The sequence below is a fragment of the Styela clava genome, chromosome 6, assembly GCF_964204865.1.
Source record: "Styela clava chromosome 6, kaStyClav1.hap1.2, whole genome shotgun sequence".
In the NCBI taxonomy this organism is placed as follows: Eukaryota; Metazoa; Chordata; class Ascidiacea; order Stolidobranchia; family Styelidae; genus Styela; species Styela clava.
This window is the reverse complement of record NC_135255.1, coordinates 6241098-6259160: the sequence shown is the minus strand read 5'-3', so window position 1 is coordinate 6259160 and position 18063 is coordinate 6241098. Positions and strand designations below refer to the sequence as shown.

The 18063-nt window shown below is 33.2% G+C and overlaps 1 protein-coding gene across 1 annotated transcript; it reads left to right on the top strand.

Moving 5' to 3' along the window:
- Window positions 1–3: 3 nt before the first annotated feature.
- On the top strand, window positions 4–18050 carry LOC120331169 (CCAAT/enhancer-binding protein zeta-like). Its single transcript, XM_039398218.2, has 19 exons — window positions 4–144; window positions 977–1204; window positions 1659–1831; window positions 3403–3587; window positions 4501–4626; window positions 5442–5705; window positions 6228–6318; window positions 7036–7212; window positions 7444–7547; window positions 8859–8989; window positions 9888–10009; window positions 12515–12702; window positions 13020–13148; window positions 13913–14153; window positions 14797–14982; window positions 15385–15650; window positions 16418–16519; window positions 17122–17230; window positions 17771–18050. The coding sequence occupies exons 1-19, from the start codon at window positions 4–6 to the stop codon at window positions 18006–18008; spliced, it is 3201 nt and encodes a 1066-aa protein (XP_039254152.2). The 3' UTR covers window positions 18009–18050.
- The last annotated feature ends 13 nt before the right edge of the window (window positions 18051–18063 follow it).

The following is an 18063-nucleotide window of genomic DNA, read 5'->3' as shown; positions in this document are numbered from 1 at the left end:
AGGATGGGTAGAAAATCTAAGCCACAGGAATTTACATTGGACGAAGTTATAAAACTTGGCGGGACTGCGGATGATTTTGAAGCGCTGAAAAATCTTCAGGATGGCTCTGCTACTAAAACAGAAAAGATAAAAGGAAGTTTAAAGGTATCTCAATTATGTGATAAATTTAGGATCAAAAACTTTATAGTTGAATCCCACTGTGGTCTGAAAATTATCTAAAACATGCTTTCAATCAATCTGAGCTTTTTGGCAAAATTTTCTGAGTTAGCTTCGAATTTCAAATTTAGGTTAGGATTTCGATATTTAGTCAATAAAAGAAAGATAACTCAACACCTCGGCTTCACGCCCAGTTACGATTCGAGAGACGTATGGAAATTTTCAACCAGTTATTTATTTAAGATGGAGTAGAACAAATTATCTTGTATTATGTCAAACTTGTGAGAAAATCACGTTTTAGTAATAGTATGGACCCAACAGGCAAACCTGAAAATGGACATAAGGCATTGAACTAAAATTAAAAACTGGTACAGTTCGGCTTTGATACGCAAACTAAAAGATTGTCCGTAGTGAAAGAAAATAAAAAAATAGTCCTTTCTGACAAATGGTACATAAGCTACTTTGACTCTATGAATGCCTAAAAAATATCACGTCACCTCTGGCACCAATCCTATTACAATACGCTAGACTCTATTTTCAGAGTAAGCTTCACTCCATAACTCTTATTCTTTGAATTATATTCATCCAGATATTTTCTAGTGAAAACTTTTTCAAACAGTGGCAAATTTTTTTGGGGGAAAATCGTGGTCCAGACAAAACACAATAACTTTTTCAGGCTATGTTTATGATATTTTTCTTTTTATATTCACATCAGATCACAAGTCTTCATTTTGATTTTCTATGTAAATTTTCACTTTCGCAAATCGCAAACTACTCTTTGACCTTCGTCTTGAGTTTCCTAATCTCCATTCTTTTTAAGGATGATGAATTCAAAAGCTTTTTTAAATCCATTGGGTTTGATAAATATGATGAAGAAGAGTCTGATGAGAACCCACCAACATCTTCCATTAAAAAAAACAAAAAATCTGATCAGTTCAAAAGCCAATCGAAATCACCCATAAAGACGAAGGATTTGAAAGTAACCGGGAAGCGAGAATCAAAATTCAAGAAGAGTAATGAACCTGAGAAAAAAAGAAAGAATGATAAAGTAAAAATTTCACCAGTTTTGAATGTTTTTTAATTATTCTTTTTTGGATAGCATTATGTGTGAAGCCAAATATTTCAATGGGAATGAGTTTTAAGATAGTGTTTTCGCAATATTACCCTTTTTGAATATTATTTCTCCGATCCATTCAAGTAAGTCATCTGTTCCAAACTTCGGACTTTTTACAACTTTTTCAATTTTTGATCTTTACCCATATTGCAATATAAAATTGTTAAACGTTTGTGGGGTGGTATTGCACCTTCATACTTTTTATGTTTTTCCAATTTACAAGGGTATAAAGGAAACTATTGATATTTGAAATTGATATTATTGTTGCCTATTTTGTTTATGTATATTTTTATTTGCCCATTGAAGACCTATTTGGTTAGAAATATAAATATCAATTTTAACTCATAAATTGAATTCATTTTATTGAGAATTATTTTATTTTTTTCAGAAAACTCATTCTGCTCCTATTCAAGATGACCAAATATCAAGCACTTCTGATAAAATTCCACTATCTTCACAATCATCATTAAAATCGAAATTGCCTGCAGATGTATTTAAACAAATATTGGAAATAGCAGCAATAGTTCCAAAAAAGTCTGTTATCAAACCAGGAGGGCCATGGTGAGTCTACCAAGTAAAATTGAATAAGTTCTAGTATATTTTAGAGCTAGCTTAGCTACAAAGAATGCATGATAGTGTCTTAACAGTGGTTTTCAAACTGTACGTTGTCAGGTCATTTTCAATGTGCCATGGGATCTAAAAAAATTAACGAAAAATTATTTGTTATCTTTGTGAGCGATTTGATTATTTATCTGCACGATACAAACTCATGTATCGCACTGATTTTTTTGTATGATGCATTCATACTCTTTTGCCCGAACAATGCTCTGTAAAGGTAGCCGCTTATATGTAAGGGCAGGGGCATAGCCAGGTAATTTGAAAGGCGAGGGGGCTTCTGGACTTTATCATTACCAAGTTACACCGTAACCGGCCAGAAAACTTGGATTTTTAAGGGTCTAAATAGCATTTCAAGCTATGAAAAATCATAGTCCAATGTTTCAACTACTACACTACCGTGCCCGCAAATGTATCACATCATAAATCTTTTTTGTCATAATTTAATGTTAATAAAGGCAATTTTTCATTCCAAGTCATGTCAGGTTTGAAAATTTCTGTGTCATAATTTTTATATTAGTTGAATTTACATATCGACTTATATATAAAATAAGTTCTGCTGACATAGGCTTTGGCCTTTGGCAATAGCACAATAACAGGCAAAAAGATGGCACAAAAGAACAATGCAAGAAAATTTCTTTATGCATTGCTGTTTAGTTTTCTGATAGGTCATCATTAAAAAACAATATGTAGTGAAATTTTACACATGATATGAATACATGGATTACCAAAATCTAATAATTTATATTTACGAAAATACATTTTAACATAATATTTTCAAATACAATATTGAATAATATATTTTCTAAATTGGATTTTGTTCAAGAAAGAAGTTTACTATATTTTAAAATTTTTTTAGATATTCAATTTGCTAATGCAGAATTGTCCTGAAGAAGACTGATTTAATTTTTTTACAGTATCAGAAGTTAAAAAGAGTCTATTTTTGCCCAACCCTTACATCTTGCTTGAAATGATAAATTTGACTTGATGGTGTTGAAATCCGTAATCTACAAGCAGTTATTTAAACCACCCTACGGCGGTGAGGAGTTCAGCAATTCTCTCGCTCATAATAATCCCCTAGGATTCGAACATGCGCCACACTGCCACGCCTGCACTGTAAAATATTGTATACAATTTGACAAAATCGTGATTAAAGAAAACGTTGATTCCACACAAAATATTGCAATTTATATGATCCTAATTAACCGATACTGATGTTTCAACCTATATTTTGAAGCAAAATCAGCACATATAGATAGCAATACAATGTAAAGGATAGGATAGGATTTACATATTTATCCAGGGGGAGGTAAAATTGTCATCATCTTATTTTCAGTACCAATAGCAATAAGTAAATTTTTCTTAAACTATAGTAATTTCAGCAACCTTACTCCCTAAAATGAATGTTTTTGTTTAGACTGAAATTGTTGGACATCTGTTTGTTACTGATTTTTTCTTTTCAAAATCTCAGCTGTGTGTAGTGTAACTAGATTCCCCTAAACATTTATTCTTTTTAGGTATTCCAATGATATATCAAAAGTGCATACTAATAGCAGTGCATTGGAAGCAAATGATTATATTGTCTCTCAGTTGAAGACAATCGGCACCAATTTACTTGACAACGAAGCCCAGTTATATAAAAATCGTAAAAATAAACAGGAATCTGGAAATGATATGTGGATGAAAACTGTCATTTCTTCAGGTAGTTATTGTATACTGTTTAAAATTTTGATATTGTATGTTTTTTTCTATCCATACCTGTTGTTGTACCTATGTGTTTTGCTGGTCTCAACAAATAAACTTGCCTTGACTATACCTCTCCACCAATTGCTACTCTCATGTGTATATACAGAAAAAGGTTCTTAATACAGGGTGACCCTGAAAAAAAAAACATTTTCTTTGTGGCCTATTCTAGGGAGAACTTTTGTCTAAAATGTCCTAGATTACTGAAATTTTTGAGTACAATCATATACAAACAGAAGCTCAAATGTCAAATAAATTTTCCTCATTTCCATAGAAGTATTTAAGATATTTATGGGTTCTGTTTTTTATGAGTCAGGCTGTAAAATATTTGCAAATATCCAGTGAAGTTGTCTGACAAAATTATAATTATCAGCATTCATTGGCAATAATTAACATTTTGATGTTACAATCTGCCTTGTAGCATAATTTATAGATATGAAAAATGATTACTTATGGTAGAGGAAACTGTGACCAATCAGTGGTTATGTGAACCATGGTATGTCTGCAAGATGTCCCGTAATATTTTTGCGCATAATCATGATGCTGACAGACATGTCTCCACATTCAACATAATATGCCAAATGACCAATCTTTGGCTGTACAACTTACGAGAGGGTTGTCTGACTTCCTCATCGCTGTAGGGTGCTTCACGTAACTGCTGGTTTATGCATCTGGAATAAGTATCTCGCTAACCAATTCTATATGGCATGTCATGGGATATAATGATATCTTTTCCTTATTCCTACAATCACTGATCATAATACTATGAATGCTTGATCACATGATGGTACAATTACTAATATCCTTTAAAATATTTTCTCGAATTTGTATCTAACTAAATTTTTAATTAATCTAAATTGTTCTTGTTTTAGGTACTTTATCTGACAAAGTTGCAGCATATACTTTGATGTTGCAGAATGCTCCTGTACATAATTATTGGTGCCTGGATACATTTTTAGCAATGTTAAGAAAGAAAGGAAAGAGAGAGGCTGTTATAGGTATTCGAACTTCCTTCCAGCTTTTAATTTTTTTTTTTTAATTTTTATTCAACTCGTTTTAATTATTCACTCATTTTATCTACCTTACAGTTATCTTTGTGACTAAATACCTAAATTAGTGATTTTCAACCCTTTTGGTGGAATGGAACCCTAATGCAACTTTCCATAGGCTTGTGGAACAACTGCAATAATTTAATTATCTCTTATGATATGAATTGCATAAACTTTGAATATGTATTAAAACAAACTTAATACTGGAAAAACAAAATGATCTTAAAAAATTTGGCAAGTTTAATAATAGTGGCAAACTTATTAGGCATTTGATTATATTTAAACAATATACATGTATTAATAGGCCTATAGAGTATAGACTCTAGATAGGATTTGAGTGAAAACTTGCGTAACCCTGGAATGTATCGACAGAAACGTTCTAAATTATGATTAACCAAAATCAGAAAAAAGAATTCGAATACAACACGAACGAAAACGGAAATGATAAAGACATTCCTAGTCGGACAATTTTGTAAATTTAATAACTGTTCAGTGTTCATTTAGGGCTTCCTCTGTCATCCAAGTATATTCAACTGCAATGATCGCCTGGCTATCCGTTTCTATTCCCAATTAGCACTTTGTGACTGGACTAGAGACTGTGTTAACTGAGGTTCCTCATGTAAATTTAATTCTGTCTTATTTATTGACCGCTTGCAACTTCTCTATCAATATAGTTTCCACTTGTAAATGGGGGCTTGTTGCATTGATTCGAGCAATCGTACCTAAAAAGGTAAGCTAAACCACTCTTGTATAAATTTTTGCAGGATTGGAAGCGTTACGTGACATTTTTCTTTCTGAGCTTCTGCCAGAGTCAAAAAGACTTCGACATTTTCATTCTCAACCAGTGGAATCATTGAAACAAGTGTTTAATGACGAATCTAACAATTTCAACGCTAAAAGAGTAGAAATTCAGCGTAGAGTCATTTTCTGGGCATATGAAGATTTATTGAAGAATTCGTACAAACAACTTGTCGATTCTCTCGGAAATTTTTTCCTTCAAGATTCGCTCGATAATATTAAAATAAAAGGTTTGCTGATTTTTTTATCATTTTGTCTATTAGAAAATTTGAAATCCTAAACCCATTAGCAAAGCTGGGGTTTCTAGTTTGATATATATTATAAAGTCAAACTATTGGCTGACTTCTAAATTCCCACCAGATGTTTGGAAATTTGTGTAAGGATAGTTCTTTTAAAGTTCTGCAGTGTTCAGCACCAAGTTAAGGGGTTGGATCATTTTAATAATAAATTGGGCAAGAGCTGAGGCGTAACAAGTTGGCGATGGAATATATGAATAGCAACATGAATAACAATATGCTTTGCGTATATGCCTATGCTTTTTACGTGGAAATTGACTGATAGCAAGTGACCATGTGTAGTTGCTTTAGTTATTTACTCATTAAAAGTATTATTGATTGGATTTTCTTCAATTTTCCATAATATATATAATTAAAACCCTGGTTTGAGAATGCGAATATTTGAAACCTGGTTCTCTTCAAAAATATATGATACAGTAATTCAATGTACTTGCATCAACCTTTTTTTGCATACAGGAATGAAAATCACCTTAGAGTTACTGACAGCAAAACCAGAGCAAGAAAGAGAATTATTAACAATGTTGGTCAACAAATTAGGAGATCCAAAGTAAGTTTGACTAGTTGTTTTGTGAAATTAGTAAAAAAAGAGAATAATAGACTGAAATAATTTTGGAAAAAAGGGATTTCACTTGTTGAACAATGTGCCTGTAAAATCCCTTCTTATTTTCAATACATGATTTTACAATCTCGCTCTGAACAAGACTTCGAACAAGTAACTACTTATTATTACTCTGTATAAGCAGCAGTAATACTAGGGGATGTACTTTTTTGGAAGTCAAGTCAAGTTTATTCTTTCCAACCAGTAAAAAATATCACAATCATAATAAATTATGACAAAAAAATAATTTGCACAGTTTTACTGGGGAAGGGAAGTCACGAGGAACCAAAGTGGTTATCGAGCAGCGACACCCAATGGACTGGGAATTTTTTGAGTCAGCACTAACCCAACCCAACTAATTCCGCCCAGGGTGAGGGGTACGGGGGATTTATGAAAATTTGCATATAAGCCGACCCTACGAATCTTATTGTGAGAACTTGGCATGGTTTGAGTTGTAACTGTTGGAATTAAGTTAGCATAATGTCATTTCGTTTGAGTGCGATCGGAGTTATGCACGCATAAGCCACGTTTTTTTTAGTTTTAAACTCGGATTATATGCAAGGATATATGCTACCTAAACAATCAATCCCTGAAATGAAGTTATTTTGCCCGGTGATTCATTTATCTTTTATGCTTATATTTGAATGCGAACAATATATTTTTCAGTCACAAAATAGCATCGAAAGGACTTCACATGCTTCATTGTCTTATACAAGAACATCCAGTCATGCAAGGAATTGTTGTCAATTCTGTTCGGGATCTTTTACTTCGACCAAACATTCAACCAAAATGCCAATACTATTGCATATGTTTTCTCAGCTCCCAGATTTTAAGTCATGACAGGTATAAAGAGAATTTTTTGGAGGTTTTTTATAGTGTATGCTCGTCAACGCTATCACCAAATATTTCTTTGTGATGCTTTTTGTAGCAGATAGCAGAAGTCACATTTGGAGGCCCTCGAAACAATGTTTCCTTTGTGAAAAATTAATTCTTCGTTGTTATTCAATAGCTTCTTTTGAATAAATAACATAGATAGAAGTTGCTTCTTTTTTAAACAAATTGAAATCATTTCAGGAAAGACGTTGCAAGCAATCTTATACAAATTTATCTTGGATTTTTCAAAGCAGCTGTACAAAAGAAGCAAGTGGATAACAAACTTCTGAGCGCATTGCTAACTGGTAACTAGTTTATCTTTATCACATTCCATATTAATTTTAAATTATTTGTGTATCTGTGCTTCAAAAGTAGTCTCAGATAAAGATAGAATTTTCAAATCTATCATGGGTGAGTAATTTTCATAATTTTTATTGAATATCTTAACATTTGCGTTAATGAACCTGTATTTCTTATAGTAACTAACTATAACTATTTGTATACCAAACAATGTAATTCAATGTATTTTCTATACTTAGAATACTTGGTATAGTTTTATTCCAATGATATTGACTGTAGACCAAAATTTACTTTTAAACATGCTGAATGACCGGAGTCATATTTGACTCAACATTAGATCTCTTTTCAGTTTCCTTAAATATTGTCTTATATTGTAGTCAGCTGTTTGTATTGAATTCCTAAACTTAATTGTGTAGGACATTGGATACTTATGATATATAGCAGGGGTGACCAACCTACTTGCGACCGCGATCGACTAAAATCGTCAAAATAGCCCGAGATCGACTGATTGGAAATGAGGTCATACAAAAAAACAGATAACTGCACATGCGCATAAAAAAAATTCCAAATTCCGCCGCTTCCAATAAGCTCGGCCATAAAAATTCGTGTTTTTTACGTCCTAGTTAATTTGAATATATAATTGTATGCGGAGTAAATGCTTCATCATTTATTTAAGATTTGTTCAAATCATCTGATCCCCTGCTCGCTTGGAATTAGAAAGAATTAGGTATTCAGATGCCACTGCGAGTGAACCAAATACTTCAGCATACTGCAGAAGTTATTGTACGATCATTCATCAGTCAAGGCACACGATATTCGGCAAGTTTATCACTTCAAATTGGCAGCAGTGAAACTTGCCTTTGTCACGTAATAATATGCTCTATCGGTCTTACCCAGGCATAAATACTTATAATATTTAATTATACTTAACGTATAATTTCTGTTTTGAAAGCACACAACATGCGCTGCATGAAACTTGTTTAAGGCAATATTTTGAAATATATTACCGAATTCTCAGACGTGATGACGCGATCGCCTACTCAAGACGTTGGGATCGACTGGTCGATCGCAATCAACGTGTTGGCCACCCCTGATATAGTGTAATGATTTAGTTAGTTTTAGTTCAGTTACAAAAACTTTCCTGATTCGCGGTCCCCTTTCAAAGACTCTGGACATTTGTGGCTGCTGCTCCGTTACCCATTTTCAGAAGTCCCTGAGCGATTCAAAATCTATCAACAATCTAGTAGCACAAAAGCCCACCAATTTCTCTTTGATAACCCTGTTTTTTTTGTATATTAATTTGAATTAAATTTTAGGTGTCAATAGAGCTTATCCATATGCTAACACGGAAGATGTTAAAATCATCGAAGAATTGAATGTTTTATTTCGAACGGTTCATGTTTCAAGTTTTGGAACTACGGTGCAAGCTCTTATGCTGTTGCTTCAGGTAGGAAAATCAGTTGTTGCTTTGTATATAAAAAGCTGAAGCAGTTAGTTAGGTTATTGGATTGTGTTGCATCAAATTTCTGAAGTCTCTATAAATATTTTAGCCTTTTTTATTATTTCTGTTGAACATGCAGTATGAGTGTATATAGATTTGTTTCGTAAATATTACCGTGATTGATAATATTATTGGCTTGGTTGGCAAATCCTGCTAAATATTAGGAGAATGTTTGTATCAAATAATTGATTACACATTACGAATTCATTTGAAAATTATTAGTAGACTAGTCATAGGGTGGTTCATGTAATCACTGGCCAGTAACGAACGGCCTTCTCCCCCATTTTGGTTTTGAATGATTGATTGGTTAGCTAATACAGAAATCGGTGGTTTTCAAACTTTGATGTATCAATGCCCTCCTATTACAGCACTATCTAATTGCACCATTGACAATACAAAGAACGTAAAGCTCCAAACAAATTTTTACAAATCAATTAAATAAACTGATTATGGTATGTTTCATATGGATGTGCTCTTAACGAGCATTTGTGGACATTTTGGTCAGCTGCAATCCATATGCAAAACACGTTTAACGATGATTCGAACTTTTTGAGAATGCGCTATCACTCCCTATTGTATCTCTTTCACCCTCTATGAAACGGTATTGCCCACTTTACCAACCTCACTGACATAAATGTCTGTGTTCGCCATATATCCAAGCTGCCTTATCGACTTTCTTCTCTTGAATAAACATAAAAAAAGGCTAGAGGCCATTTTTATTTTTATAGCAGCTAGTTATTAGATTGATCATATTTATTCAAGTGTTTATAAATTGTTTGAAACAAATTTGCTCACTAAGTTTTACTTGGTCGATTTCTTACAGTCTTCATCTTTTTATTTCTAGGTTTTGTCTTCCAGAGATGAGTTGTCTGACCGATACTATAATGCATTGTACAGTTCATTATATCATGTTGAATTACCAATATGTACAAACAGGCATCCTATGTATTTGAATCTTCTTTATAGGTTGGTACATTTTAAGGGGCTTCAGAAGTATGTGTACCAATCTGGAGGTACCGGTAACTAATTTTGTTCGCCTACTTTACGTCAAGTTGCGTAAAGGGACGGAAGCCTATGGGTAGGGGGTATATACACTTGGCTAACACAAACAGTCCCTGAACTCGTAATGGAACTAAAATAAGGAAAATCAGGATAGAATTATGGTCTAACCCTTACCTGGTGCACATACTACAGGTTTACCCATTTTAATATAAATACATAATGTATATCTCAGTTTTAAATCAGAATTTGTTTCGGCAATGCTAGGATTTTTATTACAAATATCGCAGCATTCGATGTTGCTCTGATCTTCTGAAGTTTATGAGGAAAGAATTGCAAGATTTTTTATGCTTTTTCTTGGCAATTTGGCTACTGAAAACAAAACTGTTTGACGTTTCGAATTCACAAGGTTGTTTCGAAATTTAAATGAAAAGTACAGTCTACTAGTTTTAGCCTGGTTCAGTGGCGCAGCCAGGGGGGGTTTCGGGGTCGAAACCCCCCCCTTTTGAATTTTCCGAAAAGTGAAAAAGTTGCCGATAACATGTGCAATTGCCTTCTGCTAAAATCGCCGTTCATTTTCATCAACGCGGCATGTTATTTATGCCGTGAACGCTCTTTAAAGCACAAATTTGTGCCGCGGGAACAATGATAATTATTTTATTTTTGTAACCGCACGGAAATGTGAAAACTGAAAAAGCGTGCAATTGCCTCCTGCTAAAATCGCCCATGTTTTCATCAGCGTGTTATTTAGGCCGTGAACGCCCTTACGTCAGTTTTTATTCTTTCTAAATCATAAATTTGTGCCACGATAACCATGATAATTATTTTATTTTTTGTACTTTGCACGGAATTGTGAATTCGTGAGTTATTATACGTTCATCGGTGGCGAGGTTCTAAAGACAAAAGAAGGAGTAAAACCGCGATCTAAATTTGATTAAAAAGCGGCATTATAAAATACTGAAAATAAAACCGTAAACAATATAAGTTTTGTTGAGTCCCGCGACAGTCTAAAAACGCTTTTCTAGTCGCAAAATTGCAAAATTTCGTGTGCCTACGGCACACATTATATTTGGTCGTCGTTTAGGAACATACCGTCACTAAAATCGAAACACGGTTAATTGTGGGTGGGATTTGCCTTTTATCCATTACTTTAAAATTGTCATAGAAAATTTTCGTGTTATCATTAAACAAGGTTGGAAATGCGATTTTTTCCCGGTTTGTGATGATATATAAGATAATTAATCCGAAGTATATCCATCAATTTTTATTGTACTGAAATAAATTTTACTCCGTGAGAATTTACAGCAGATTTACGGATTTTTCAGGAGGTTTTATCTTTAAAAATAATCGGAGTGTCAGCATTGCGATTGAACGGAGTCAATGTTACAAGCACATCTCAAATTTGTCGAATTTGCAAAATAGAAAAAATACGGATCAAAACAATATATGATAGGCGACGGGCAGTTACCACAAATTTTTATGTCGGCAAATGGCCGAGGTATTTTAAAATTGTGAATTGTAAAAAATTGTTTTGTTTTGTCGACGCAAACGCTGGTTAAATTGAAGACAATTAAATTAATAAAGCAAGACATTTTAAATATGCCCTTATCGGTCACGAATTGATTACTTTGCACAACAGAAAAATCATTTTTCGTTTTCGGCTCTTTTAGCAAGTGGTGTAATCGCGGCGATGAATATGTATTTTTGATTTAACGATATACTTCATATGCATTTTCATTGAACGAAATAAAATTGTACTTTTCGGGATTTTATATCAGTTATTGAGATTTTTCTAACGGCGATAACGAGTTGGCAAGATTCCAAAAATACGTATTAAAATTAAATACACCGTTTATCTCATATTTTTATGTCCACCGATCGCCGTGGCATTTCAGAGAACTAATGTTTTAGTTTTGACGTAAGAAGAAGCAACCGCGAGTTAGGTTGGACACAATTAAACTAATATATAAAGACATTTTAGAATTTTGTAGTTGTCAGAGATTGAATATTTCACGCGACAAGAATAATCATTATACGCTGAAAAGACGTCCCTTTAATAACGAGCGCATAATGCGAAGACTGTTACAGACCGCAATGGGAATTTATGATTATGAAACCCCCCTCCTTTTGAAAATCCTGGCTACGCGCCTGGCCTGGTCTATTACATTTTGTGAAGCTGTGATTCGCCTTTATGAATAAGCTGATTTATCGGTCGAATAACTGTTGTGTCGCAAATAGTGTTTTAATAATTTGCTGTTAATACTATTAATAGTGGGACAAACAAGGATCATACATAATGAAATATCTCAAACTTTCTAGGGTTCTATGGTCGCCAGTTAGTTAAATTGCAAAACTGTATATTGCACAATGCAAAAGACCGTATATACACTGAATAGTGTGTGGTCATAAACAATGTGTACAAGTTCTTTTTAATGCTGTTTATATCTAGATGACATTTTAATTTTTTTTCAGATCAATGAAAGCGGACCCATCAGATGCCAGAGTACAAGCATTCTTGAAACGCCTTTTACAAACTTGTACATTACAACATGCAGCATATACAAGTGCAGTGCTTGTTTTGATAGCGGAGTTATCGAAATCAAGACCAAGTATAAGATGTTTTTTGAGTGGGAATCGCTTCAAATCTGTCTCTACTGCAGGTAACAATTTAAACTGAGGAAAGATGGGATTTACATATTTAACCTAGTGGAAAGGAAAGTCGATAAGACTGCTTAACCAACCATATTATGCCGAACCACAATTTCTCGTACGGTTACCAGTACATATCCGGTATGGGATTAGTTAGCCGGTTACTTGTTTCAGATGCATGGACTTGATGGAACCATTTTTTGTGGTTCATTTGTAATTGAGTCGATTTTACCAGTACCTTGTGCAGGTTCAATAAAAAAAAATAGTTATTTTTGTTTTTCTATTATTATTCTTTTATTTATTATTCCAACTTTTTTTTCATTTGTAGGTAGTAAAAAAGGAAAAATTGATGAAGACAGTGATGAAGAACATTTTTCTGATGCTGACAAACATGATGGTACTCAAATCAATGAAAGTTCCAATATTGAAAATGCTAGTGACAAGCAAAAAACAGAAGGTTTGTTTTTATGTGATAAACTGATAATTAGAATATAGTTTTTTGAAAGAATTAGTATAACTAAAGAATTAATTGTATATATATGAGTTGAAGAACTCTACCAAATCATAGCAAATTTGAACAGACTCGCCCTATTTTTAATTGGATTTGTTTTTCAAAACTTCGACTGCATGGAATTGTTTTCCTTTATGCTGTCTTGAATTGCTTTCGTTTCTGGTTGACTGTCATTTGATGGCAATTTGCTAACATCGATGTAGCTGTTCACATGTCACTGTTTATAATGACTTTACTTATAAGATATTCACAGCGAGTCACTGTTACTTCTATTGCTGAGACTATTTATAACTAAATAATTTATTACCAAACTTGAGAAAAAAAAAAGAAAATACTTCACTTTAAATCACAAATTGGCAATTACTTTTTAGAGTGGGCCAGTTGTATATAATAGACTTGTTTACTGGGCTGAAGGCTCAAAGCTCAATAGGAAAATTTATATCCATAAAAACTATATTTGTAATTTCCGCAGACACAAGTGGGCCGGATCCGACCCGCAGGCCTGAATTTGCCGACTCCTGCTTTAAATCAAAACTTGCAACTCAGTTATTCAATTAGCATTGCGTATTAGTGAAAAGTGTTATATACTCTTAAACCTTTTTTGTTTCTTATCTAATGTATGGAAGTGACATGCGGTTTAAAAACGTGGTAAAATCGTGTTTGACAGACAAAATTTTTATTATTGAATTAGAATATTAATGTTTTTGCAGGTAATTCATGGACGCATTTGCACAAGAAGAATGTTCATCACCAATCAACTACGTACGATCCCACTCATCGCAACCCGACATTTGCAAATGCAGAAAAGACTTCTCTTTGGGAACTCCATCAAATCAGATCTCATTTTCATCCAACCATTGTCAAATTTGCCTCAGAAATTACTGACATTGGAAGAAATAATGAACCTGATAAATATTCTGGCGATCCATTGCAAGACTTCACTTTGATGCGGTAAGTCGAATTGACAGCGAAATTGCAGATGTAGTCTCGATTCAAATGCTTTATAAAGCATTTTTAGTTTTTTGGGTAGTTTGTCTTATAATTATCTAAAATATGAATTAATGTAATGAGTATTTTATTATCAGTGATTAATTTTTGCTCATTCGTTCAATTTCTATATCCGATATATACAATTTGCGTTCCCAAATAGTGGTTTTGAGAAGGCTTTTTGGCCATAAAGTTCACCTATAGATCATTTTGCTTAAGTTTTGTTCTAGTCGCAAATTTTTTTTGTGTTCGGCTGCTACAGCTATTGTTTTGAGATTCCCAGTAGTTGATGATTTAAGTGTCTTCCAGGAGTCTATTACTTTTATACTTCCCTGGTTTCATTACTTTTATGTTTTTCTGATTTTGTCAGTTATAATAAAATTGTGTCAATGTTAGTTGACCCTTTTTCGGGCTAGTTCATAACAAATGACTTCAGGTTGCAGTTACAGTACCACTTTCATGTTGATATATTTTGTCAATGATAACCTATTTTACTAGGCTTAATTTTTCAAAATATACTAAATAAGAAGCAGTATGTTATATTTTGGATTCTCTTTTCTCGGTGCTCCTGGTAATTACCTGGTAAAGTGTATTTTCTTGGATTCAGATTTCTTGATAAATTTGTATACCGGAATCCAAAAGCAAGACAAGATAAAGAGATTGGTGCAAATGCTGGGGAATCTCTGTTTAGAAAAAGGAAGCGAACCATGGCTGAGACTCAAGCAGTAGCCGCCAATACGCCAGAATTTTTAGCCAAGAAATCATACAATCCAGAAGAAATTTTCTTACAAAGGTAATCGTGCTGTATGAGAAATATTGACAATTTCAGATAGATTTATTCCTATTAATGCTGGAATTTGTATGTATATAATAATGCTAATCATTTTAATAGAGCGATTTAGTCGTCTGATTTTCATTTTTATGAACTCAATACTGTTTAAAATTTGTTTCAAGTATGTATGACAATGAAATATTCTACTCGGTTCGAAAATTTGATTTATTTTAGACATCCCCCCGGCTTTATTATTCAGCAAGAACGAATTCTTTTCAAGGAAATCATTTTAGTACAGAAAATATTCTCAAAAGCATTAATCTTTGAATGTACATTTTTATCGCTATTTATTCATTAATGGAATCGAAATATCGCATATTTGTTCTGTACTTGAATCTTCATGAAAACATATTCTGATTTTAGATATTTTGCTGCTCGTGCTGCTATTTCAACACACTCAGACAAAAACCAAAACAAGAAATCCATCGCTAATGAAGAAGGAAGTGATATAGAAGAAGTGTCAGATGATGAATTTGACAAATTTCTTTCCTCAACCGAAGGAAAAGCAGAGCTCGAAAGTCAATATAATTTCGCTGATGCTGCCAGTATGGGCCCAAAAAATAAAAAGCAAAAAATGGACATGGACGAGAACAGTGATGAAGATGAAGATGGAGATTTCGAGGATATGGGTAATTGCCAAGTTGTTTGAAAGTTTTCTTATCTTGGTTCTATCTATTACAGGGTGACTCAAAAGAAAACAAAATCCACAAATTCCTTACTTCTACGGAAAGAAGGATATTTCGTTTAATTTTGTTTACGTTCAGACTTTTTTGTTTTTGTGTGATTGTACCCAAAAGTTTCAGTTTAATAGGATGCTCTGCAGAAATGTTATATTTTTATAGAATAAGTTCCAACTTCCAAATGACCTGTTCTTTTTTAGAGTCACCCTGTATAAACTGATGAAAATTGTTGATTGACTATTGCTATACAGCTTATTATGCAGAATTACAGTGATTATTTACCTATTACTTTGACAGCGTTAATCTGCATTTTTAAGTCCTTCAACCCAGTCACAGTCGACTGACATCTGATTGTTGAAAAGAAAAACTTATATGTATCTTGGTATATCAGTGATAATGTTCTTTTCACTTTATACTACACTTTCTTCCATCCAGTATAAATAAATGAGGCATAAATGTGATGCTTGTTTTCCCTACATAAACCTACATTGCTCTTGCAACTAGACTTATGCAAATATTTGCTAGTCAATTCTGAGTGCAGCGTTTCATTTTGAATTTGCATAATGTCCATCTGAGATTTATTGAATTCTGAATTTTTAGCGAGAGACCAGTATTATCCATTCTCATACTGAGCACACCCTTTTCAGTTAGGAATAAGAATAAATGGATAGATAAATTATCCTAACAGGTATTTAAATGGCTTCTTCTTGTTTCAGGTGAAGATGATGAAGTGGATTTTGATGATGAAGAACCATTTAGTGAGAGTGGAATGACTTTTGGTAATGTCAATGATGATACTGATAATGTACCAGAAGAAGGTGACGCATAAAAATTGTTATTTTATTGATTAATCTGTATAACTCTCTATATAACTATCTTTTAACTAGTTCTCTAGTCCAGCCTGAACTATAGCATAAGGTTTATGAGGTTTTTCTTGGTTCCGCTATTGGAATGATTTGACTTGTATACTAGCATATTAGTCGTTGAAACCTGCTGCTACTGATTAGTATATATATGGTTGTCAATGATGTACTGAGAGGTGCATTGGTGCATGTCTCCATTTCCTGACTAAAATCAGTCACTGTGACATTTGATGTACATTTTTGGTATTGTGCAATAATATTAAAGTCCAGACTTCTAAGTTGGGTATCAAATATAACTATATCATATTTTAAGTCTAAAATGCCCCTCTCCATTCTATAAGATCTCGGGTACACTACTGGCAGTAGTTCGACAACATCGTTATTGCAGTAGAAAATAAATATGCTGCTTATTACCCACCAATGTTCGCTTGTCATCGGTTTGTCAGTTTTTTTTGCTTTTAGCTGTTAATATGTTTCCGATTTGGTAAGGCGTCGTTTCAATTGTAACCTTATCAAATCTAACATGATTAATTAGCATTGTTTTTGTATATATTCAGATGATTCTGCTCCAAAACAAAAGATTAATAAAAAGAATAGAAAGAAATCATCATCTGCAGCCGACGTTGAAGCTTTTGATATGATGTTGGAGGAAAACACTCAGAACAAGTATGACATATTTTATACACCAGTATTTCCGTTTCTAGTTTAAACTAATTTGTAAATAAACATTACTAGTTGGACCTTAAGTATTTTTCTTTTAGTATTTCTTTCTGTGATTAAAGTTCTCTGATTTTATTTTTATTTCACTACTTTGTTGTGTTTTGTATCTGTTTTAATCATTTACTTCCTTGTTTGAATCGTTCAATTTTTATACTTTTTACCACATTTTGCCTAGTCTCTTTCTTGATAATTGAATTATCCTTGGTTAACTATGGATCTTAGATAGAGCCTGTTCTCTAGATATAACCAATCCCTGATGCAAAATTGGCATGCACAGCAATTGTTGACTGGATATTTGTGATGGGTGTAACATGCTAGTCTTGATTAGTCTTCAGCCATTGTATGATTTTGCTTTCTCCAGTTTGTGTGTCACAGGCTGTTATATTATGTCATCTGGTCCTGAATAAAGCACACTTGTGATGGCTTTACTTTTCCAGTTTGGAATATTTCTACTATCTAATGTGTATTTTCTTACTGATATTTCAGGTTTAATTCATCTGGTAGTGGTGCAATTCGAAATTCAGATCGCTCAAGCGTGAAACAATTGAATTGGGAAAGGAAGAAGGAAATGAAGGAGATTGTTGCAAGAAAACGTGCTCAAAAGAAAGGCGGTGGTTTTTCCAATCGAAATAATAAAGGAAATAAGTTCGATTCAAGGAAGAATAAAAGATTTTCTCAAAAGAAAAACTTTCAAAAAGGAAGGAAGAGTTATACTAGACGTTAAATGTTTTTCACTGGTGCTAATAAAAAATCAATCATGTCTGAATATTTTTTTTATT